The sequence below is a fragment of the Ursus maritimus genome, unplaced genomic scaffold (genome assembly GCF_017311325.1).
Source record: "Ursus maritimus isolate PB19 unplaced genomic scaffold, ASM1731132v1 scaffold_14, whole genome shotgun sequence".
In the NCBI taxonomy this organism is placed as follows: domain Eukaryota; kingdom Metazoa; phylum Chordata; class Mammalia; order Carnivora; family Ursidae; genus Ursus; species Ursus maritimus.
Window position 1 is genome coordinate 54,819,624 of NW_024423786.1, and position 17,600 is coordinate 54,837,223.

The 17,600-nt window shown below is 55.8% G+C and overlaps 1 protein-coding gene across 1 annotated transcript in view; it reads right to left on the reverse strand.

The window, feature by feature from the left end:
* The window catches only part of ATCAY (ATCAY kinesin light chain interacting caytaxin), a 28,127-nt gene extending 12,328 nt beyond the window's left edge, over positions 1 to 15,799 (reverse strand). Inside the window, exons 1-5 of the mRNA XM_040629588.1 lie at positions 15,723 to 15,799; positions 5,027 to 5,085; positions 1,957 to 2,178; positions 591 to 776; positions 176 to 278 (exon numbers count right to left, since the gene is read on the reverse strand). Of these exons, the coding sequence (XP_040485522.1) occupies positions 176 to 278; positions 591 to 776; positions 1,957 to 2,178; positions 5,027 to 5,085; positions 15,723 to 15,799 (647 nt within the window). The remainder of the gene's footprint in view (positions 1 to 175; positions 279 to 590; positions 777 to 1,956; positions 2,179 to 5,026; positions 5,086 to 15,722) is intronic.
* Between the last annotated feature and the right edge of the window lie 1,801 nt (positions 15,800 to 17,600).

Below are 17,600 nucleotides of genomic sequence, written 5' to 3' on the forward strand. Positions count from 1 at the left end.
CCCCCCCCCCCCCCCCCCCCCCCCCCCCGGTCGCGCTGAGCGTGAGCTGCGTCTTCACGTGCAAGCGTGCAAGCGCTTGGCCCGCGGGGGCCGCACGTCAATCAGCGGGGGTGAGGATGGGTGGTTCTTGCTGCGGAGAGAACCGCGGGCGGGGGACGGCGCGGCGGCCACTTACAGGAAGAGGTTCTCCATGATGTAGTGGTAGTCGGGGGAGCTGCTGTCCGGGAGGAAGCAGGCCGCAAACACGATGATGGCGTTGAGACCTTCGCCGTAGTACCCTGGGGAGAGGCGGCCAGGGAGTGGCTCCCGCTCTGAGCTGCCCGGAGCTCTGGCCAGGCACCCACCTCCTCGCCAGCCAGGCCGCTACAGCTCTGAGTCGTAGCCCCTCGTCTGGGGGAGTCACCAAACCCCCGAGCTCTGCCGCCAACCTCGTAGGCACCCCTGTGTGCACCCAGCCTGTCTGTACCTACCCCCCCATGAGGGCTTAACATCCCTTGGCTCAGATGAAGAGACTGAGGTTCAGAGAGGGCCTCTGACAACCTCCAGTTGGCTGGCGGGAGCCGGGAGGAGCCCAGGGGGTGCGGTCTCACCTCCGTGGGTCACTACCCTCATGTAGGGCCGGATCATGTGCAGGTCAATTCGGTGCTCTTGTTCTCCGATGATCACAGTCCTCCACAGGCGCCCATTGGTGGCACCGCCATCCTCCACTGCACCGTCCCCAAACAGGTCTGCGCTGTCCCCGGGCATGTTCTTGGCGGCAGCCACAGGGGTGTCATCTGGAAGCAGGCCGGGGGCGAGCGGAAGCGATGCCTGAGTCCAGACATTTTGTCCCAGCCTCCCGCCCAGTAACCTCCCCCCACTGCCTGTGGCTGTGTGACCATCTTTCTCCTGTGACACTTGTCCATATGCTTCTCCCCGTTTGTCCATTTGCCCCTCCTACTCTCCCTACATGGTCCAGCTCAAATGCCACCTTCTCCAGGAAGCCCTCTGGGGCCCCCCCTTTGCTGGCCTCCCAGAGCACTCTGTTGGTTTTGGACTCAGAGCCTCTGAACACCAGTAACACACAGGGAAATTGATCAGGGATGGAAACCCCCAGCGCACAGAAGCCCAGGGCCGGGCAGCTTCGTGGCTGAATTCCAGCAAACATCTAAAGAGGTAACACCAGGGGCTCCTGGGTGGCTTTAGTCGCTGAAGCGTCTGCCTTCGGCTCAGGCTATGATCTCAGGGTCTTGGGATCAGTCCTGCACCGGGCTCCCTGCTCAGCAGGGAGTCTGCTTCTCCCTCCGCTCCTCCCACCGGCTCATCCTTTCTCTCTTTCTGTCAAATAAATACCTAAAGTCTTTTTAAAATAAATAAACAAATCCTTCTCCCTCTTGGCACCGCAGAAAATTCAGGGCGTCCTGGGTGCTGCAGGGGCTGAGAGGGCCTCTTGCCCCCCCCCATTCGATGCCACGAGCACCCCCAGTGTGACAGCCCCAGATGTCCCCAGACATGGCTCCATGACCCCTGGGTCAGGACCGCCCCTCAGGTGAGACCCCCACCCCCCGCCCTGTCCCAACCCCTCACCCTACTTTCCTCTTAGCACCGACAACCGACTGCAACGAGCTGGGGCACATTTGTTTCGTTGTCTAGCGTGTCTTCCCTCCGGCCGCGCGTGGGGACGGGTACCACCTCTCCTGCCATATCCCCCCCCCCACCCCACACCTCAGTAAGGACCTGCTCCTGCACAAGTGCCCCCCACTCACCTGTGTAATCATTGGAGGCACCTCACTTTAGACCTGGTCACCTTTGAGAACCATGTGAAAGCCACGTCCCCCCAGGAAAACCCTCACACCCACAAGAAGAACGTGTGGGCGTTGCAGCAGGGGAGGGACGCTCTCGGGGCTGCTCCGGGAGCCCTGGCCTGAGGCCCTGCCCCACCGGAGCCCGAAGGCACGGGCGCGGCCCCAGCCTCACCTTCCCACTCTAGCTCGTGGCCGTTCCCCAGAAACTCCAGCGAGTCGGTCTCATCGGGGGTCTCGATGTCATCCACGTTGATGTCCAGGTCGTCGGGGGTGTCCAGGAAGTCGTCGGACAGCAGGGAGCCCTCGCTCTGGTCCAGGGAGATGTTGATCTCCGGGGCAACCAGGGTCTTCCGCTTCCGATGAGCTCCGTTGAAGTTCAATGTGTTGGGAGGGGCTGTTTGGAAAACAGGAAAATGAGACAAAATCACTGTCTTTTCTTCTTTCTTTGTCCCCCTCCCTGTTTGCTGACCTGGCGAGAGCTCCACCCCATCACGTGGGATGGTGAGAAGTCAGAGGCCATCCTTTGGGGCAGGCAGGGGCTCAATGCCGACACCTCGCCTCTCTAAGCTTGACTTACTTTTACCATCTGCCAGACGGGACTCACACAAGCGGAGTCGGGCCAGGCTCACACGGATGGCCTGCGGACCAGCCCCCGAGCAGCCTGCCCGGCTCCGGACCCTCCAGTATCTGCGATCACTGTTGCCCCTGGATACGGCCGGCAGAGAACGTCCTGACCTTTCCCCTCTCCGCGACATTCGCCTCTTAAATAACTGACACTGACGGACCCTGCCACGTGGGCCAGGCCCTCTGGGAAGTGCTCCCCGAGTGTTTTCCTGTTTCCACCTTACAATATCAACACAGGGCAAGTTCTGTTATTATCCCCTTTACCAGGTGAGCAAACCGAGGCACGGAGGGTGCATGGCCTTCTGGATCTCTCAGGAGCAGGTCAGGCTGGGCATGCCCCATGGTCTGAACTGCTTTCTCCTGGACACTCTTAGCTGGGACTCTGGTCTCCTTGTAAAAAGTGGCTTCCCTCCCTGCCCCGGGGCTGCCCCCAAGGGGTTAGAGCAGATCGCACAGCAGGCTGAGCAGAGCTGGCCCCTGGGGGGTGACGGAGGTCACCTTACGTCCGAGGAGAGTGACCCCCTGTGGCCCCCAAGCCAGCTCGAGGGGGAGAGGCTGCTCTTCCAGAGACCTTGGGAAGTCCCCCCAGTTTCATCGGTGCACAGCGAGTGAGAACAAGTGAGCCAGCGGGACAGCCCTACTCTTCTCGCGCGAGGTGAAGACATTCCCCAATCCACCATTAAACGGACCAGCCCCTCACTTTTTTTCTCCTTTGAATTTTTTCAGCCCTAAGCCATGGGTCACAGGTGACTGCTTCATGAGACACGGGGAGGTAAGTGTGTGCTTTGGCACAAGATGATAAAAACCAGTCATATTTACTCAGTCCTGCTCTGTGCAGGCCACTGACACGATTTCTTGATCTCACCATGACCTGGTGTGGCAAGACACGTCACCCACTTTACAGATGGGGACACTGAGGCGGCGACTGCCAGGACCACTTGGCTGTCGAGGGCAGCACAGCGTGGGGAGTGGGGAGTCAGGTGTGCTTGGTAGAAACAGGGCTCCCTCTCCCTGAGGGGGTGGAGCTGCAGGTCGCAGCACGGGGACGGGGAGCCTGGGGGTGTCTGCACACTTCTCCCCAGCAGGGAAGCAAGGCAGTGGTAATGTCACTGCGTGGGCCGGCAGGACACAACATTGAGCCAGAGAGGATTGTTCTCCAGACTTAAAATCCAACACCATTTGCACTAAAAAAAAAAAAACAAAAAAAAACCCAAAAACAAAAAACCAACCTAATGGAGTATGTCCCGCCAAGCTGTGGACTCTCTAGAACTGATGACCCCTTTCTTCCTTCCCATTTCTCCTTTTTGGAGTGAAGATATCTATCCCACGCCTGTCCCTCCATCATATTTTGGAAGCAGATAACCTGTCAGGTGTCACATGTTCACAGCTGAAGAGGGATTTTGCCCCAGGATGAACCACACCTGAGTCTTCTTCCTTTTAATGGCCCTCGACTGATTAGATGCGGCCCACCCATATTATGGCATGCAATCTGCTTTACTTAGAGTCTACTCATTTACGTGTTAATCTCATCGAAAAAGTGACTCTCAACAGGAACATCTAGAATAATGCTTGACCACATCTCTGGGTACTGTGGTCCAGCCACGTGGACACATAAAATTAACCACCATGTCTTCTCCGTCTCCTTAACTAAATAAATCTCACTTGCAAAGTCCCTTTGGCCATGTGAGGGGACATTTGCAGATTCCAGGATTAGGATCTGGATATCTCTGGGGGCTGTTATTCACCCAGCCACACCTAGGAAGTGGGGTACTATTATTACACACCCCTCGTTGTACAGAAGTAGGAAACAGGGGTTCAAAGGGGTGATGGGACACACCCAACATCACCCTCTGGGGATGTGACAACAACAGGCAGAGCCCATGTGCTCAGGTCAGAAGGAGGACTGGTACACTGGGGTGACCAAGCATCCTGAATGGCTCCTGAAAACTGGGACGAGCTGGTGCCCCTCTCTGGCTCATAGGCAGACCTGGCTCTTGGTGCTGTGTGATGTCAGGGATGTGGCTGTCCCTCTCTGGTAAGTCTTTTCTCAGAAAAGGTGGGCGCTGTGATGAGCTGCACGGGCAAGATGCAGGCAGAAGGGGGGCCCCCAGCAGGACTCTGAGGAGATGCCGCAGAGAACACGTGTTCATGGCAGCTCCTCTGGCTGCCCTGAGCCCCTGTCTCTGAATTCTGGGGCTCTGGAACCTCAGAGCCGTGAGCCCTCCTGATGCTTAGGGCAGCAGAGCCCTCCCAGGGCTGACTTTGTGCCTGGCAACTCCTGGGCACTTTATACATGTCACCTCATTAAATCCTTGCATACCCCCTTCTGCAGGAAGCTCACTACCTGTATTTAATAGGTAAGGACTCGAAGGCACAGAGAGGCTAGCAACCAGCTCAAGGACACATAGCAACACCACATGCCAACTTTGTGACCGGGCCCACACGTCTCTCACCCACCCTGGCTGTTTTCCCTCCAAGCCTCTGAGCAGAACAACCCCCTTCCCTGACATTCCGCCCGGGGACATGGCCTCTGACACGTCTATAGTCTCAGCCTCAGGCAGAGCGAGATCCGGAAACAGCGCGCCCATTTCCGCACACTACAGGGGAGGGACACTTACAGGACGTGTCTTCTGTGGGGCTGCCAAGCGGGTCCATCCCCGTCTCTTCCGGGAGTGGACTGCAGACCCGGCCGAGCGCAGATGTCAGCCACCGGAGCGCAGGGTGCAAAGAAACAGCAGCAAGACTCGGTTAGTTCAGGGAGGTCGCTGGGACAGAGCGCACCTGCTCGTTGGCACAGAAAATCATAACACGTCAGTGCCCGAGGGCTCCTTTCAGATTGTCTTGGGGATATTAAGCTGTTTTTAGGTCATGGAGTATTGGACTGTGAGCCAGAGTATAAAATAAAATGTCCGTCAGTCCATAAAGATGTACATAACTGGCTGAATAATAAACAGGGAGAAGAGACACATTCTCTGTGCAGAATTCCAAATAACGTATGTCGATTCTCTGCCGTCCAGGAGATAGAGACTGGGGAGGGGGGACAGCGTGCAGAGGGGAAGCCAGTAACCAAGCAGGGGAGACACCTGATCGCCCACCTCAGCCAGGGGACCAAGGCCAGCGTCTGCAGTGACAAGCCGTGGTGACAGCACGCCCCCCCGAGATGGCGTCAGGAGAAGGGCACTTCGCTTGGGGGCCTTCCTCCCCAAACTCATCCCCCCAGTCTCACCACGCGAAAAACCCCAGACAAATCCAAGGAAGGGGCTTCCTACAAAACCCCTGCCCCTGTCCTCCACGCCACTGTCAAGGGGCTTCAAAACCCAGAGAAGTCTGAGAAACTGTCCCAGCCTGGAGGAGTCCAAGGAGATGTGACGACTCCGTATCACATGGAACCCTGGGACAGAAAAGGGACATTGGGGGAAACTGAGGAAATCGGAATAAATTGCGGACTTGGCTTACTAAGAATGTATCAACATGGGTCTATTAATTGTAACAGAGGCACCTTTCTAATGCAAGATGTTAATCATAGGACGAGCTGAATGCAGAATATAGGGAAACTTTCTGTAATATTCTTTCAACTTCTCTAATTTCTAAAACTTCTTTTATTTATTTATTTATTTGTTTGTTTACTTTTTTTTTTTTCTGAGAGTGACACGGAGGGTTGGGGGAGGGACAGAGGGAGAGGGAAAGAAGCAGATTCCCCACTAAGCATGGAGCCCGATGTGGGGCTCGATCTTCTCACCCTGAGATCACGATTTGAGCCAAAATCAAGAGTCGGCCGCTCCACCGACTGAGCCACCCAGGCGCCGGTGTAAATCTAAAACTTCTAAAAGGTAAAGTTTTGTTATTAAAAATAATGTCGCCAACTATGCGTTTGTGCCCCTTTAATTTTGCTGAGCATGGATTTGCAAAAATAAGACCTTTTTTTTTTTTTTTAAGATTTTACTTATTTGAGAGAGAGAGAGAGCATGAGCAGGGGGAGGAGAAGAGGGACAGGGACAAGCGGACTCCGCACAGAGCATGGAGCCTGATGCGGGGCTCGATCTCACTACCCTGAGACCATGACCTGAGCTGAAATCAGGAGTCGGTGCTTAACCGACTGAGCCACCCAGGCCGCCCCCAAATAAGACCTTTCTTCCTGGCAACGCCTGGGCCACTTTTGGGAGTGACAGCTCACACTGCCTGAGCTTGACCCAGGCGCTCCGGCTCCTTTGCTCCCGGGAAATACTCAATTTGAGGCAAAGCTTTTGCAGAGCGCTCGGGATGCCAGGGGCTCTAGTTGCAGGGGTGCTGACTCAGGGGAGTGCTCATTCACCCCTGCAGCTCGGCAGTGCCAGCAGGGCTGAACGGGGAGCTGCTCAGGAGAGGAGAGGATGGATGATGGAATGCGTCTTCCTTTCCTTTTGAAAATGATTCATTCCCTCACCTCCGTTGTGTTCAGGGCCTGGGCTGGCGCCCTTCTTCCTCTTCTGCTCCCCTTCCTCCCACTCAGCCAACAACCAGCTCCTGGAACAGCCACTACCCCCCAGGCGCAGTGGAGGGTCTGGGGCGTAAGGGAAGAACAGGACCTCACGGCTCCCATGCAGGTCAGAGGTGCACAAGGAACAGGCCCGCAGGAAGTGAAGACACGTGTCCACACAAAAGCTCACACCCCAGTGTTCACAGTGACATGATTCACAGCAGCCAAAGAGTGGAAACACCCCAAATGTCCATCGACAGATGAACAGATACACACAATGTGTCCCCCACGCATGGGCACGTCCCTCGGCCACGAGCAGGAGCGAGGCGCCCACACGCGCTGCCCCGGGGACGGACCCTGAGCCCACGACGCTGGGGGAGGGAACCAGACACAGAAGCCCCACGGCGTGGGAGTCCACGTGTGTGACACATCCAGAACAGGCTCCTCCACAGACGGGCAGGGGGCTCGCGGGGGCTGGGGGAGGAGGCGGGGGTGACAAGTGGCTGCCGATGGGGACGAGGTTTCACTTTGGGGAGGTGGAATGTTCTGGAACTCAATGGAGGTGGGGGCTGCACAACATTGTAAAGGTACCAAATGCCACTGCGTTGTGCACTTAAAACTGTTGCTTCCATGCTCTGTGCATTTTCCCTCAGTTAAAAGAGAAACAAGCGTGGAATAAAGTCAGAAGAAGCAGACAAGGCTGACGAGCCAGCTTACACGCCCGCTGCGCGTCCCTACTGCTCCCCGTTGTCTGTAGCTCCCAACATGGGGACTCACGAAGGAGTCCTGGGTCCCAGAGCGCAGGAAACACACCTGCCACTTGCCAGGTTGCCCCGAACTGCAGACTGAGGGTGGAGGCACGCCCCTGGTTTCGTCCTGCCTACGCAGCATTTAAAAACACTTTAAGTTTGCTGTCAAATCAGAGACGTAACAGTAACACACAAATTTTGCATTTCTGTCTTTTCCTCAATCACACACCCGCCCTCTGGGAGAGGTAAGCACCCACCAGGAGCGGATTGCNGGCCATTCCTGCTGGCCTGGGTGCTGGAATGTTGTTCCGGTTCTTTCTATCATGTCCACTGCCTGCCCGGCGCCCATCGATGTCTCCAGCTGCAATTCCCGTTTTAGGAAGAGCTGGAATCGTGACTTACCCCACGGGCAGGGCGCTCGCTGCGTGCTGGCTGGGGATATTTGCGGTATGATCTTACTTGCTCCTCACAGCACCCCTAGGAGGCAGGAAGGAGCCCACTGCACAGAGGAGGAAACTGAGGGATCCCTCCCGCCCCCAGGGGTGGGGGGAGTAGTAGAACAACCCAGTGCAGAGCCGATTCCAGTCATTGCTCTCCACTGCCCCCTTGTGATCGCTCAGCCCACGTGCACCGACCCCAGTGGGGACATCAGGGAAAAATCCACCGGCCTGGGCGACCCGTCCTCCGTCCAGCCAATGGTCTTCTGGACCCCCTGTCCTGCCACCATGTCCCTCTGCTGGAGGGATGTTGTGCTGTTTGGCAGCCCGAGCTGTCCGGTTCTTATCAGGATGCGATTCAGCCTCCCAACCCTGGACGAGTCCATGTAAATCCTATGTTGGCACTAACCTAGCTGAACGGGGCCCGGCCATGGCCGAAACATCAAGGCGGGGAAAGCACCCAGCTGCTTGGTGCAGACCGGGAAACTGAGGCCCCAGGGAGACAGAGCGGATGTCTGAGAGAGCCTAGAAGCCCACTCCCACTCTGCCTCTTTCCAGTGCGACGCACGTGCGTGGTGCCCTTCCCACGCTGAGCCGGTTTTCCCCTCTGTAAAATGGGCACAGAACTAGCAGCTCCTTTTCATTCAGTTCACAAATGCACGTTAGGTGTGGGGGCTCGGGGATGCACACGGTATGGAGCCAGGACAGAGCCTCGGCCAGGCTGCAACACAGTCCGTCCAACACCACCTGGTTGCTGCTGTCAAGGCGTCTGGCGGACGGGCCTCCCATATCCTGGGCCTCTAGGTAAGGACACTACACTGGACAATGCGGGTCTCCTGCAATCGAAAGGAGTCAAGACTTCCCCGAGGAAGAAGCGGCTCTGCTGCAGGACGTCGGTGTCACTACTGCCTGCGGCCCCAGCCCGCCTTGTGCATTTCAGACCCCGTCCCCGCGCCGTGGGAGCCGCTGCCTCGGAATAAGCCACGTGCATAGAAAACACACCTACTCGGGGCGCCTGGGAGGCTCGGTGAGGTGTCTGACTCTTGATTTTGGCCCAGGTCACGATCTCAGGGTCGTGAAATCAAGCCCCGGGGCGGGGTCTGCTTGAGATTCGCTCTCTCCCTCTCCCTCTGCTCTCTCCCTCTCCCTCTGCTCTCCCCCTGCTTACTCTCTCAAAATAAATACATAAATAAATAAATATACATACTCAGGTACAAAATAATATAGAAAGTATGTAATATATCCTATACTTTATATGACATACAAAATACACATATAATTATGCATGTAATTATATGTAATTGCACATAATTGTATGTATAACACAAAAACAATAATAGCATAATATATAAAGAACATATATAAGAACATATATATTATATATATAAAGTATATATACATAAAGAATGTAAATTAATAAATACAGTAACACAAATAAAGTAATTTTTTAAAAAGATTATTTATTTATTTGACAGAGAGAGAGAGAGCACAAGCAGGGGGAGCGGCAGGCAGAGGGAGGGGCAGGCTCCCCGTAGAGCAAGGAGCGCGATGCAGGACTCGATCCCAGGACCCTCAGATCATAACCTGAGCCAAAGACAGACACCTAACCGACAGAGCCACCCAGGTGCCCCAAATAATTTCTATGTAAATATATAATTATATAATATGACATATTATACAATTATAATGTGATTTTTACATAAAATATGATTAATAATATATATCATATGTATATGATATGTGTATATAAAATGAAAAACTATTGGTTCTGTTTCTTTGCAGGGACCCTGACTGATGCAGGAGAGGGGAAAGATACCAACAGAATAAACTAATTGATGAAGGAAGCTGATGGTGATACTTGCCACAAAGAAAGTAAGCCAGAAGAACGGGGAGTGGGGGAGGTGCAGTTGTGGGCAGTCATAGAAGGCCTCTTTGAGGAGGTGACTTTTTTTTTTAAAGATTTTATTTATTTGACAGAGAGAGAGACAGCCAGCAAGAGAGGGAACACAAGCAGGGGGAGTGGGAGAGGAAGAAGCAGGCTCATAGCGAGGAGCCTGATGTGGGGCTCGATCCCGTAATGCCGGGATCACGCCCTGAGCCGAAGGCAGACGCTTAACCGCTGTGCCACCCAGGCGCCCCATGAGGAGGTGACTTTTGAATGGAGACCTGAAAGCAGGAGGCTGGCAGCATGGGAAGACATGGGGAAGGGCATTCCATTTGGGCAGAGGCTCTGAGGCCAGAATGAGCTTGGAGAGTCCTAGGAACAGATCAGAAAGCAGCCGGTGGGGTAGGGGAAGGGGGGAGGGGATGGAGGATGGAGGGAGGGGATGGAGAATGGGGGCAGGGGATAGAGGATGGGGGAGAGGGGATAGAGGATGGGGGGGATGGAGGATGGGGGAGGGAGATTGAGGATGGGGAGAGGGGGATAGAGGATGGGGAGAGGGGGATAGAGGATGGGGAGGGGGTAGAGGATGGGGAAGGGGATGGAGGATGGTGGTGGAGGAAGGAGCTATCCTGGGGTGGGAGGAAGTCCAAAGGCTGAGGCACCGGGCAGAACCCCCAGTGTGCAATGGTTGTTCCATCATGTTCAGGCTCATGCTGACCTGGAGAAGCCGGCTCAGCAGGACTCCAGGGTCCACGGAGGAGAAGCTCTGGACATGGGATAGCAGCCGAGCAAATCCCACCCTCCCAGCTGAAACCCTGCTATTTCCCCAAGGCCCGGCAGAGCTCATATCGCGCTGAGCTGACGCCTCTCCATAAACTCGGAGCAGATCCGGAGGGCTCCCCGCAGCCTTGCTCAGCCCGCCGGGGACAAGCCACGTGAAAAGTGGGCTTTCCTTTATACGCGAGGCACCCAGTGTGGCTTCATCTTTCCGAGCTGGGTTGAAGTCTGTTCCCCCAAAAGATAACTCAAGTCCTAGCTCCCAGTCCTCGGACTGTGACGTATTGGAAATAGGGCCATTGCAGACGTAATTAAGGTATGAAGAGGCCATCCTGGATTAACGGGACTCTAAATCCAGCGAGCGGCATGCAGATGAGAACAGGGGAGTTTGGATGCAGACACAGGGATGGGGCCATGTGAGGACGAGGCAGAGACTGCAGGGACGTGTCCCCAGGCCAGGGAACACCCGGGATTGCGGGCTGCACCAGAAGTTGGGAGAGGCGGGAAGGAGAGTCCCCTTCAGAGGGAGCAGGGCCCTGCTGACGCCTTGATTTTGGACTCCTAGCCTCCAGAACTGTGCAAGAATACGTCTCTGTTGTCTCACGCAGCCCGCGGTGTGGAACCCAGATCTCTCACCTGGGCACCCCTCCAGGATGTGGCATCCGTGAGCCGTTCGGCCCCATTCCTGCCACCTCAATGGGCTCCAGTGCTGCATTCCCTACCACACCAAGGCCTCCTTTGCCCCAGTGCCTTTGCACATCTCACCCCTCTGTCTAGAGTGCTGCTTCCTGCTTTCTCTAACTGCTTGCTTCCTGCTGGGACATGCCCCCTCCTATCTTGCTTTGGTGAGTCACGGACCTGGCCCTCAGAGAAGTGGCTTGTGGAAGGATAGACTGAGTGAAGGCGCACCCTGTGAGTGGTGGGGAGCACCAGCAGAAGCACCTATCGATCTGGAGTGGCTCTGTGGCTGTGACTGTGCTGCCCTCACAGGTGGCTCCTGGCTCCAAGTCTACCCTCACGTTCCAGTTTCAGTTTCTCATGGCGTGAGAAAAGGGGATTGGGAATGAACTTTGACCATCCCCCCGTCCCCCCGCCAGCCTGTGCTCCAGGACTTCGAGGGTATCAAGCTGAGGCATTGCTGCCTCGGTCTCCCCTCCGGGGCTGGCCAGCCTCCGTCTCCGCCTGCCCAAGGCCGCTTCTGGTGAGTGGCAACCACACAATCTCTTTCTGGGTAGAGGGAGGCTTTTCCTAGCCTCTTGACTGGGCCAATGACATTGGGGGTTCACAATATGAAAACCCAGGGCCCGGCCAAGGGAACCAGAGGGGCCTAAAAGGTTCTTCCTTGGCCATTTGGGGGTTTTTAGATGCCCAGACAAATGTGCCATTGTGTCTTCTCTGCAACATCCAACACCCCTGTCCCTTTGTCCCCCTCTGCCCCCCCAAGCACCACAGCCCTGGGGAGGGTCCCAAGGCCTTGGGTGGCACCACGGCCCCGCCCCCCATGCCAACTCTACTCCCAGCAGTCAGATTGGGTCTTTGCAAAGAGGATGGCACAGACTGAATCGTGTTCCCCCCAATTCATATATTGAAGGACCACCCCCAATATGACGGCATTTGGAGACGGGCCTTGAAGAAGCAACAAAGGTTAAATGAGGTCGTAAGGGGGCCTTGAGCCCATCAGGCTGTGGCTTTATAAGAAGGGGGAGAGGCAGGAGTGATCTCTCTGCACACAAGCATGGAGGAAAGGCCACGGCCAGAAGGTAGCCGTCTACAAGCCGGGGAGAGAGCCCTTCCCGAGCCCAGTTCTGATGGCGTCCTGACCTGCCCACCAGCCTCTAGGACTGCAAGAGCAGTTGTCGGTGGCATCCTGTTTGCAGCCCAAGCCTACGGGACAGAGGAGGAGGGGACCAGGAGAGACGAGCCTGCAGGCGGGAGTGCAGGATGGAGAAGGGCGGAGCTTGGGGGGGGGGCAGCAATGCTCTGGCCGCTCGGAGCCCTCCCCCACTGCGTGCCCTAAACCCACAGTGCCTGCACACATTTTTTGGGACTGCCGAGGGGTGTGCAGCACAAAACCAGCTCCGTGCTTGTGTTGGGCTGGGGGGGAGAGTGCACTGGCATGCCCGCAGGGATGGAGAGATACAAACAGGATACATACATGGACAGCGGCAGAGGGAGACAGAGGAGGGAGGGAGAGACAGAGACAGACACAGAGAGGAGAGACACACAGGAGGGAGGGAGAGATGCGGGAGGGAATGAGAAAGCAAAGGGAGTGAAATGTTAATTGGCAAATCTGGGGAAAGTTTACAGATCTGCCTCACACCATGCTTGTCATTTTTTTCTAAGTTTGGAACTTCATCAGAATAAAAAGTCACAAACAAACAAAACCCACGGCCACTTGCTTGTGGAGGGAAGGGCAGGCTGAGGCACCCGCCAGACATCTGTCTAACCCTGTACCTGCCTCTCCTTAGCTGTGAGACCCTGGCCAAGATGCCCCCTCAGCTTTCCTTCCATCCCTCAACCTGCTCCCACTGGCCTCAGGGCCTTTGCACACACTGCTCTCTGAGCTTCGAATGCTCAGCCCCTACCCCTAGCCTTCTTCATCCTTCACGGCTTAGGAGAGACAGGAGTGATCCCCTCCCCAATCTCTCCAGTGTCTCCAGCACGGTCAGGCCCCAGCCAGGCACTCTCCAGGTACTGCGAACTCGGCTTCAGTTTTATATTAGGTTGTGAAGTTTATAAGGGGAAAGCCTGTCTCTGCCCCAGACTGAATGCCCCATGAGGGGGTCTGTCTTGTTCACCGTGTGTCCCCAGTGTCTTGCCCGGGGCCTGGCATTCAGCGGGCGTGTAGCCTTACAGAGAACAAATGGAGAAAACAGGCAGCGGGCTACATCATCTCCAGGCTGCCCTCTGGGGCCGAGGTGAAGGAAGACGGTACAGGTCATGGTGGCAGGAGGGGCTGTGGGCACCGCAGGGGAGTTCGCAGACGCCTCTGGGAAGGGACCGTGAGCTGGAAGGAACGGAACTGTGGGCTGTCTGGCACTAGACAGAGGTGCTTGTGGGGAGACTCAGCTGGCTGCCGCATCAGCGAGATGCTCTCCCTTCTTGCAGAGCGAGGAAGGCAGACGGCCCTGCACAGGGCTGGCTCCCGCCCCGGGGCTGCACAGCGGGGCCACTGTGCCACAGACACTGGCCCACTGAATGCAGAGCCGGACCCTCTGCAGCTGGGAGAAACTCACTTAAAATTCACATCTGCAGCTGCCCCGTTTTGTCTCAGCTAGGCTTGGGAGAGGGGCTATCTTCTAAGGGTGGGGGCAGGGCGCTGGCAAGAACAAGATGCAGCTAAGAGCAGTCCGAGGGGCACGGTGCGTTTGGGGAGCCTGCGTCATGTGGAGAGCCCAGCCCCGCCGCCTCGTCCCGCGTGCCTCCGCCGGTTCCTCCAAGAACTCTGGGAGCGAGCGATTAACGTCTCCACTTCACGGACAGGGAAACTGAGGCATGAGGAAGCCTTGGGCCCCTCAGCGGCTGGGATTTTCTGGAACTGGAGACCCTCTTCCAATTCTCTTTTCCAGGGCGAGCACATGCATCCCTTTGGCTAGTCCTTCCCAGACGGTTGTATAATGAGCTCTCGGGCATCACCCCCTAGGGTAAACTCCTTGCATTAAAGAAGGGCGGAGACGGGCAGTGGTCCAGCCATCGGAATAGGGGAGCCTGTGGCGACCACGTTACCCCACGCCACCCAGAGCCGCAAACAGGGACACGAGGCCTGGTGGCTCACGCGTCTCTGTTCCTTCCTGCACGGTTTCTTATTCCTACCAGTGACTGTCGCCCACTCACCCAACAGCTACTAAGCGCCAACTGTATGCCAGGGTCTGGCCTCTTGCTGCCACACAGCAGTGATCCAGCAAAGGCCCTGCTGTGGGGGGGGGGTTCCACTTGGAGGGGGAAACAGACTATGAACAAGATAAATATGTGAAATAGAGTATTAGACTCACAGCAGAGTCTCCTACGGCGCTGCAACAAAACACCAGGCACTTAGCGGCTTAAAACAACACACGTGTATTCTCTTAGGATTCTAGGGGCCGGAAGTGAGTCCGCAATCGGCTTCACGGGGCTGAAGGCAAGGTGTGGGCAGGGCCGGTTCCTTCTGGAAGCGCGAAGGGAGAATCTGGGAAAGGGGTGAGAACAGAGTCTCCCTTCGAGCTTCCGGAAGGACCCTTGAGCTGACATGAGGGCTCCCCCCGGATGACTCGGGGTCATCTCCCCACTTGGAGGTCCATAGCTTCATCACATTTGCAACGCGGCTTTGCCATGTAGGGGACATTCACTGGGGATGGGGTTAGGATGTGGATGTGTCTGAGGCCGCTGTTCAGGAAGGAAACGATTGAGGGACTGAGGGAGGGGGTAATGAATGGGGTCAAGTGGTCCTCCCTGGGAGGGAGGCTTGTGGGCAGAGATCTGAAGGAAGCGAGGGAAGCATGGGTGTCTGGGAAGGGCATTCCAGGCAGAGGGAACAGCAAGGGCGAAGTCTGACAGTCAGCGCCAGCTGGGCCTGGGGAAGGAATGGGAAGGAAGCTTCTAGAACTGGAGGGGCAAGAGGGGGACGTGGTGGGAGAGAGGTTGAAGAAGCAGGGGAAGCCGAACACTGGATTTTCTTTGGGGTGGGCATGTGCCCCAGGGATTTTAAGCAGGAGTAGGACAAGATCGCTCTGGCTGCCACGGGTAAAAATGTGCTATCACCTGGATTCGTGGGAACATGCGTAAGAATATAGTAGTCCATGAGATGGTTGCAGAAGAACGTTCAGAGCTCCTAAAATAGCGTTGGAATGGGAGCTTTTGTGGTGCTTTGGTGGGGGCGGGGGGCGGAATCGATCTTAAATAATTCAGCAAATATTTATTATGTGCCTGGTCCCATCCACCGGTGGCGTCCCCCACACCCCAGCTCAGAAAAGCGCTGGGCACCCCCCGACCCCCTGCAACGCAACAGCTGGTGTGGAAATGGAGAAGCCATACCTGGGAAGAGCTTCGTCCTGCCATTCTTCCTTCACATCCACATTTTCCATCCGGAGCGTGGCTTCAGTGGTCCCCATGAGAACCGAGGAGAGGCGCTGGCTTGAAGCAGAGATGAATCCTGAAGGAGGGCCGAATGGAGGTTTTACTGGACAGTTATCGTAGTAACAACCCCCCACCCATGTGTGGCACTTCAGATCAGTATGCGAAGAGTGTTGCGTCCTTCGTTACCCTGAATCATTGACCAGCTCCACGAGGTTTCCCATGTCACAGGTGAGAAAACAGAGGCTAGAGAGCTGAGCACACCCATGTGGGTCTGGAATTTGAACCCAGGTGAGGGGCTGAGTCTCCAGGCATAAGCCCCCCCTCACTTTGAAGCTCTGAAGTCCATTCTCCTTAGGGCTCATCATCCCTCCCTTACCTTGGACTTCAATTGGGGAACAATAAATCCAATTAAAATCATTTATACTAAAGTGTTAGTGACTGATCTACTTAAACTTCCTTGCTGGGACTGCCACTTTCAAACAGGCCCTGGTCAACCCCAACCCACCTCCACCTTCTTCAGGCTACCTGCCGTGCCCTTTTATCCCCCAACAAAGAAACAAGTCCTGACAACCTGCTGACCTCAGGGCTAATGGAGGCAGCGTGGGAAGAGACTGGGGCTGGAAGTTGGGGGTCATAATTCTTACAAAGCACAAAACACAAGTTTTGTTGTTTATTTTTCTGAGGAGCTGGGGGCCGGTGGGCTGTCGGGCAGCACCCTAGATGGTGGCTTAAGAGCTGGGCTGTCTGGGAGCAGTCGGAACTGCGGAATGAGACTGAATTGGGGTCCACCCTGCAGCATGGAAGACTCCCCCACTCACCCCTCCCAGCTTCAGTATCCCCTTCTGCAAATGAAAAAGTTGGACCAGAAATGATCTTTATATAATACCTTTCGGACATAACATTCCAGGATCTTATGACTTAGTCAACACCATGGGTTCTATGCTTTTAAACCAGGGGCTTTCAACTGGGGATAATTTTGCCCTTCCCCCTCCTCCAGGGGACACTTGGCAATGTTTAGAGGCTTTTTTTTTTTAAGATTTTATTTATTTATTTGACAGAGATAGAGACAGCCAGCGAGACAGGGAACACAAGCAGGGGGAGCGGGAGAGGAAGAAGCAGGCTCATAGCGGAAGAGCCTGATATGGGGCTCGATCCCATAAAGCCCGGATCACGCCCTGAGCCGAAGGCAGGCGCTTAACCGCTGTGCCACCCAGGCGCCCCATGTTTAGAGGCATTTTGGTTGTCACAACTTGGGGAGGGTGCCACTGGCATCGAGTGGGCAGAGGTCAGGGGTGCTGCTCAAGATGGGCCCCCCAGGACCAAGAATGATCCAGCCCCAACCGTCCCTAGATCCGAGACTGAGAAGGCCTGTCTTAACTGCACACTTGTGAAGGGAACTTGGGCGGGTTTTGACAGTCATTACAGAGGGCTTGCTGTGTCCTTGCATCCCATCCTCCAAGTAGCTCCTGGGTTGTTATTCGCACATGCCAGCACCTAAGCACTCCCCCTCCCCCACCCTGCTCCCACCCTTCCAGATGCCGAGGCTGCCCCTCTGTAGAGCCAGTGCAAGGCTACCCGTTTGGGTGTGTCATCTGAAGCCTTGCACAGGGTGGCAGCCCCTGGGGGCGGGGTCTGCATTTGAGGTCGTGGGTCCGAGAGGGAGGAGCTAGGGGGAGCCTGGGCCAGGTGAAGGCCAGGCAGGGGGGGAGGGGTAGCTAAAATTAGACACCCTGCCCCCCTCCACACACACACTCGGGTGAGTTTCCCACTGGATTCTTGTCACTGTTCTGAATGTCGTCATTCATTCATGGAAGAGGGACAGTAAGACGCAGTACG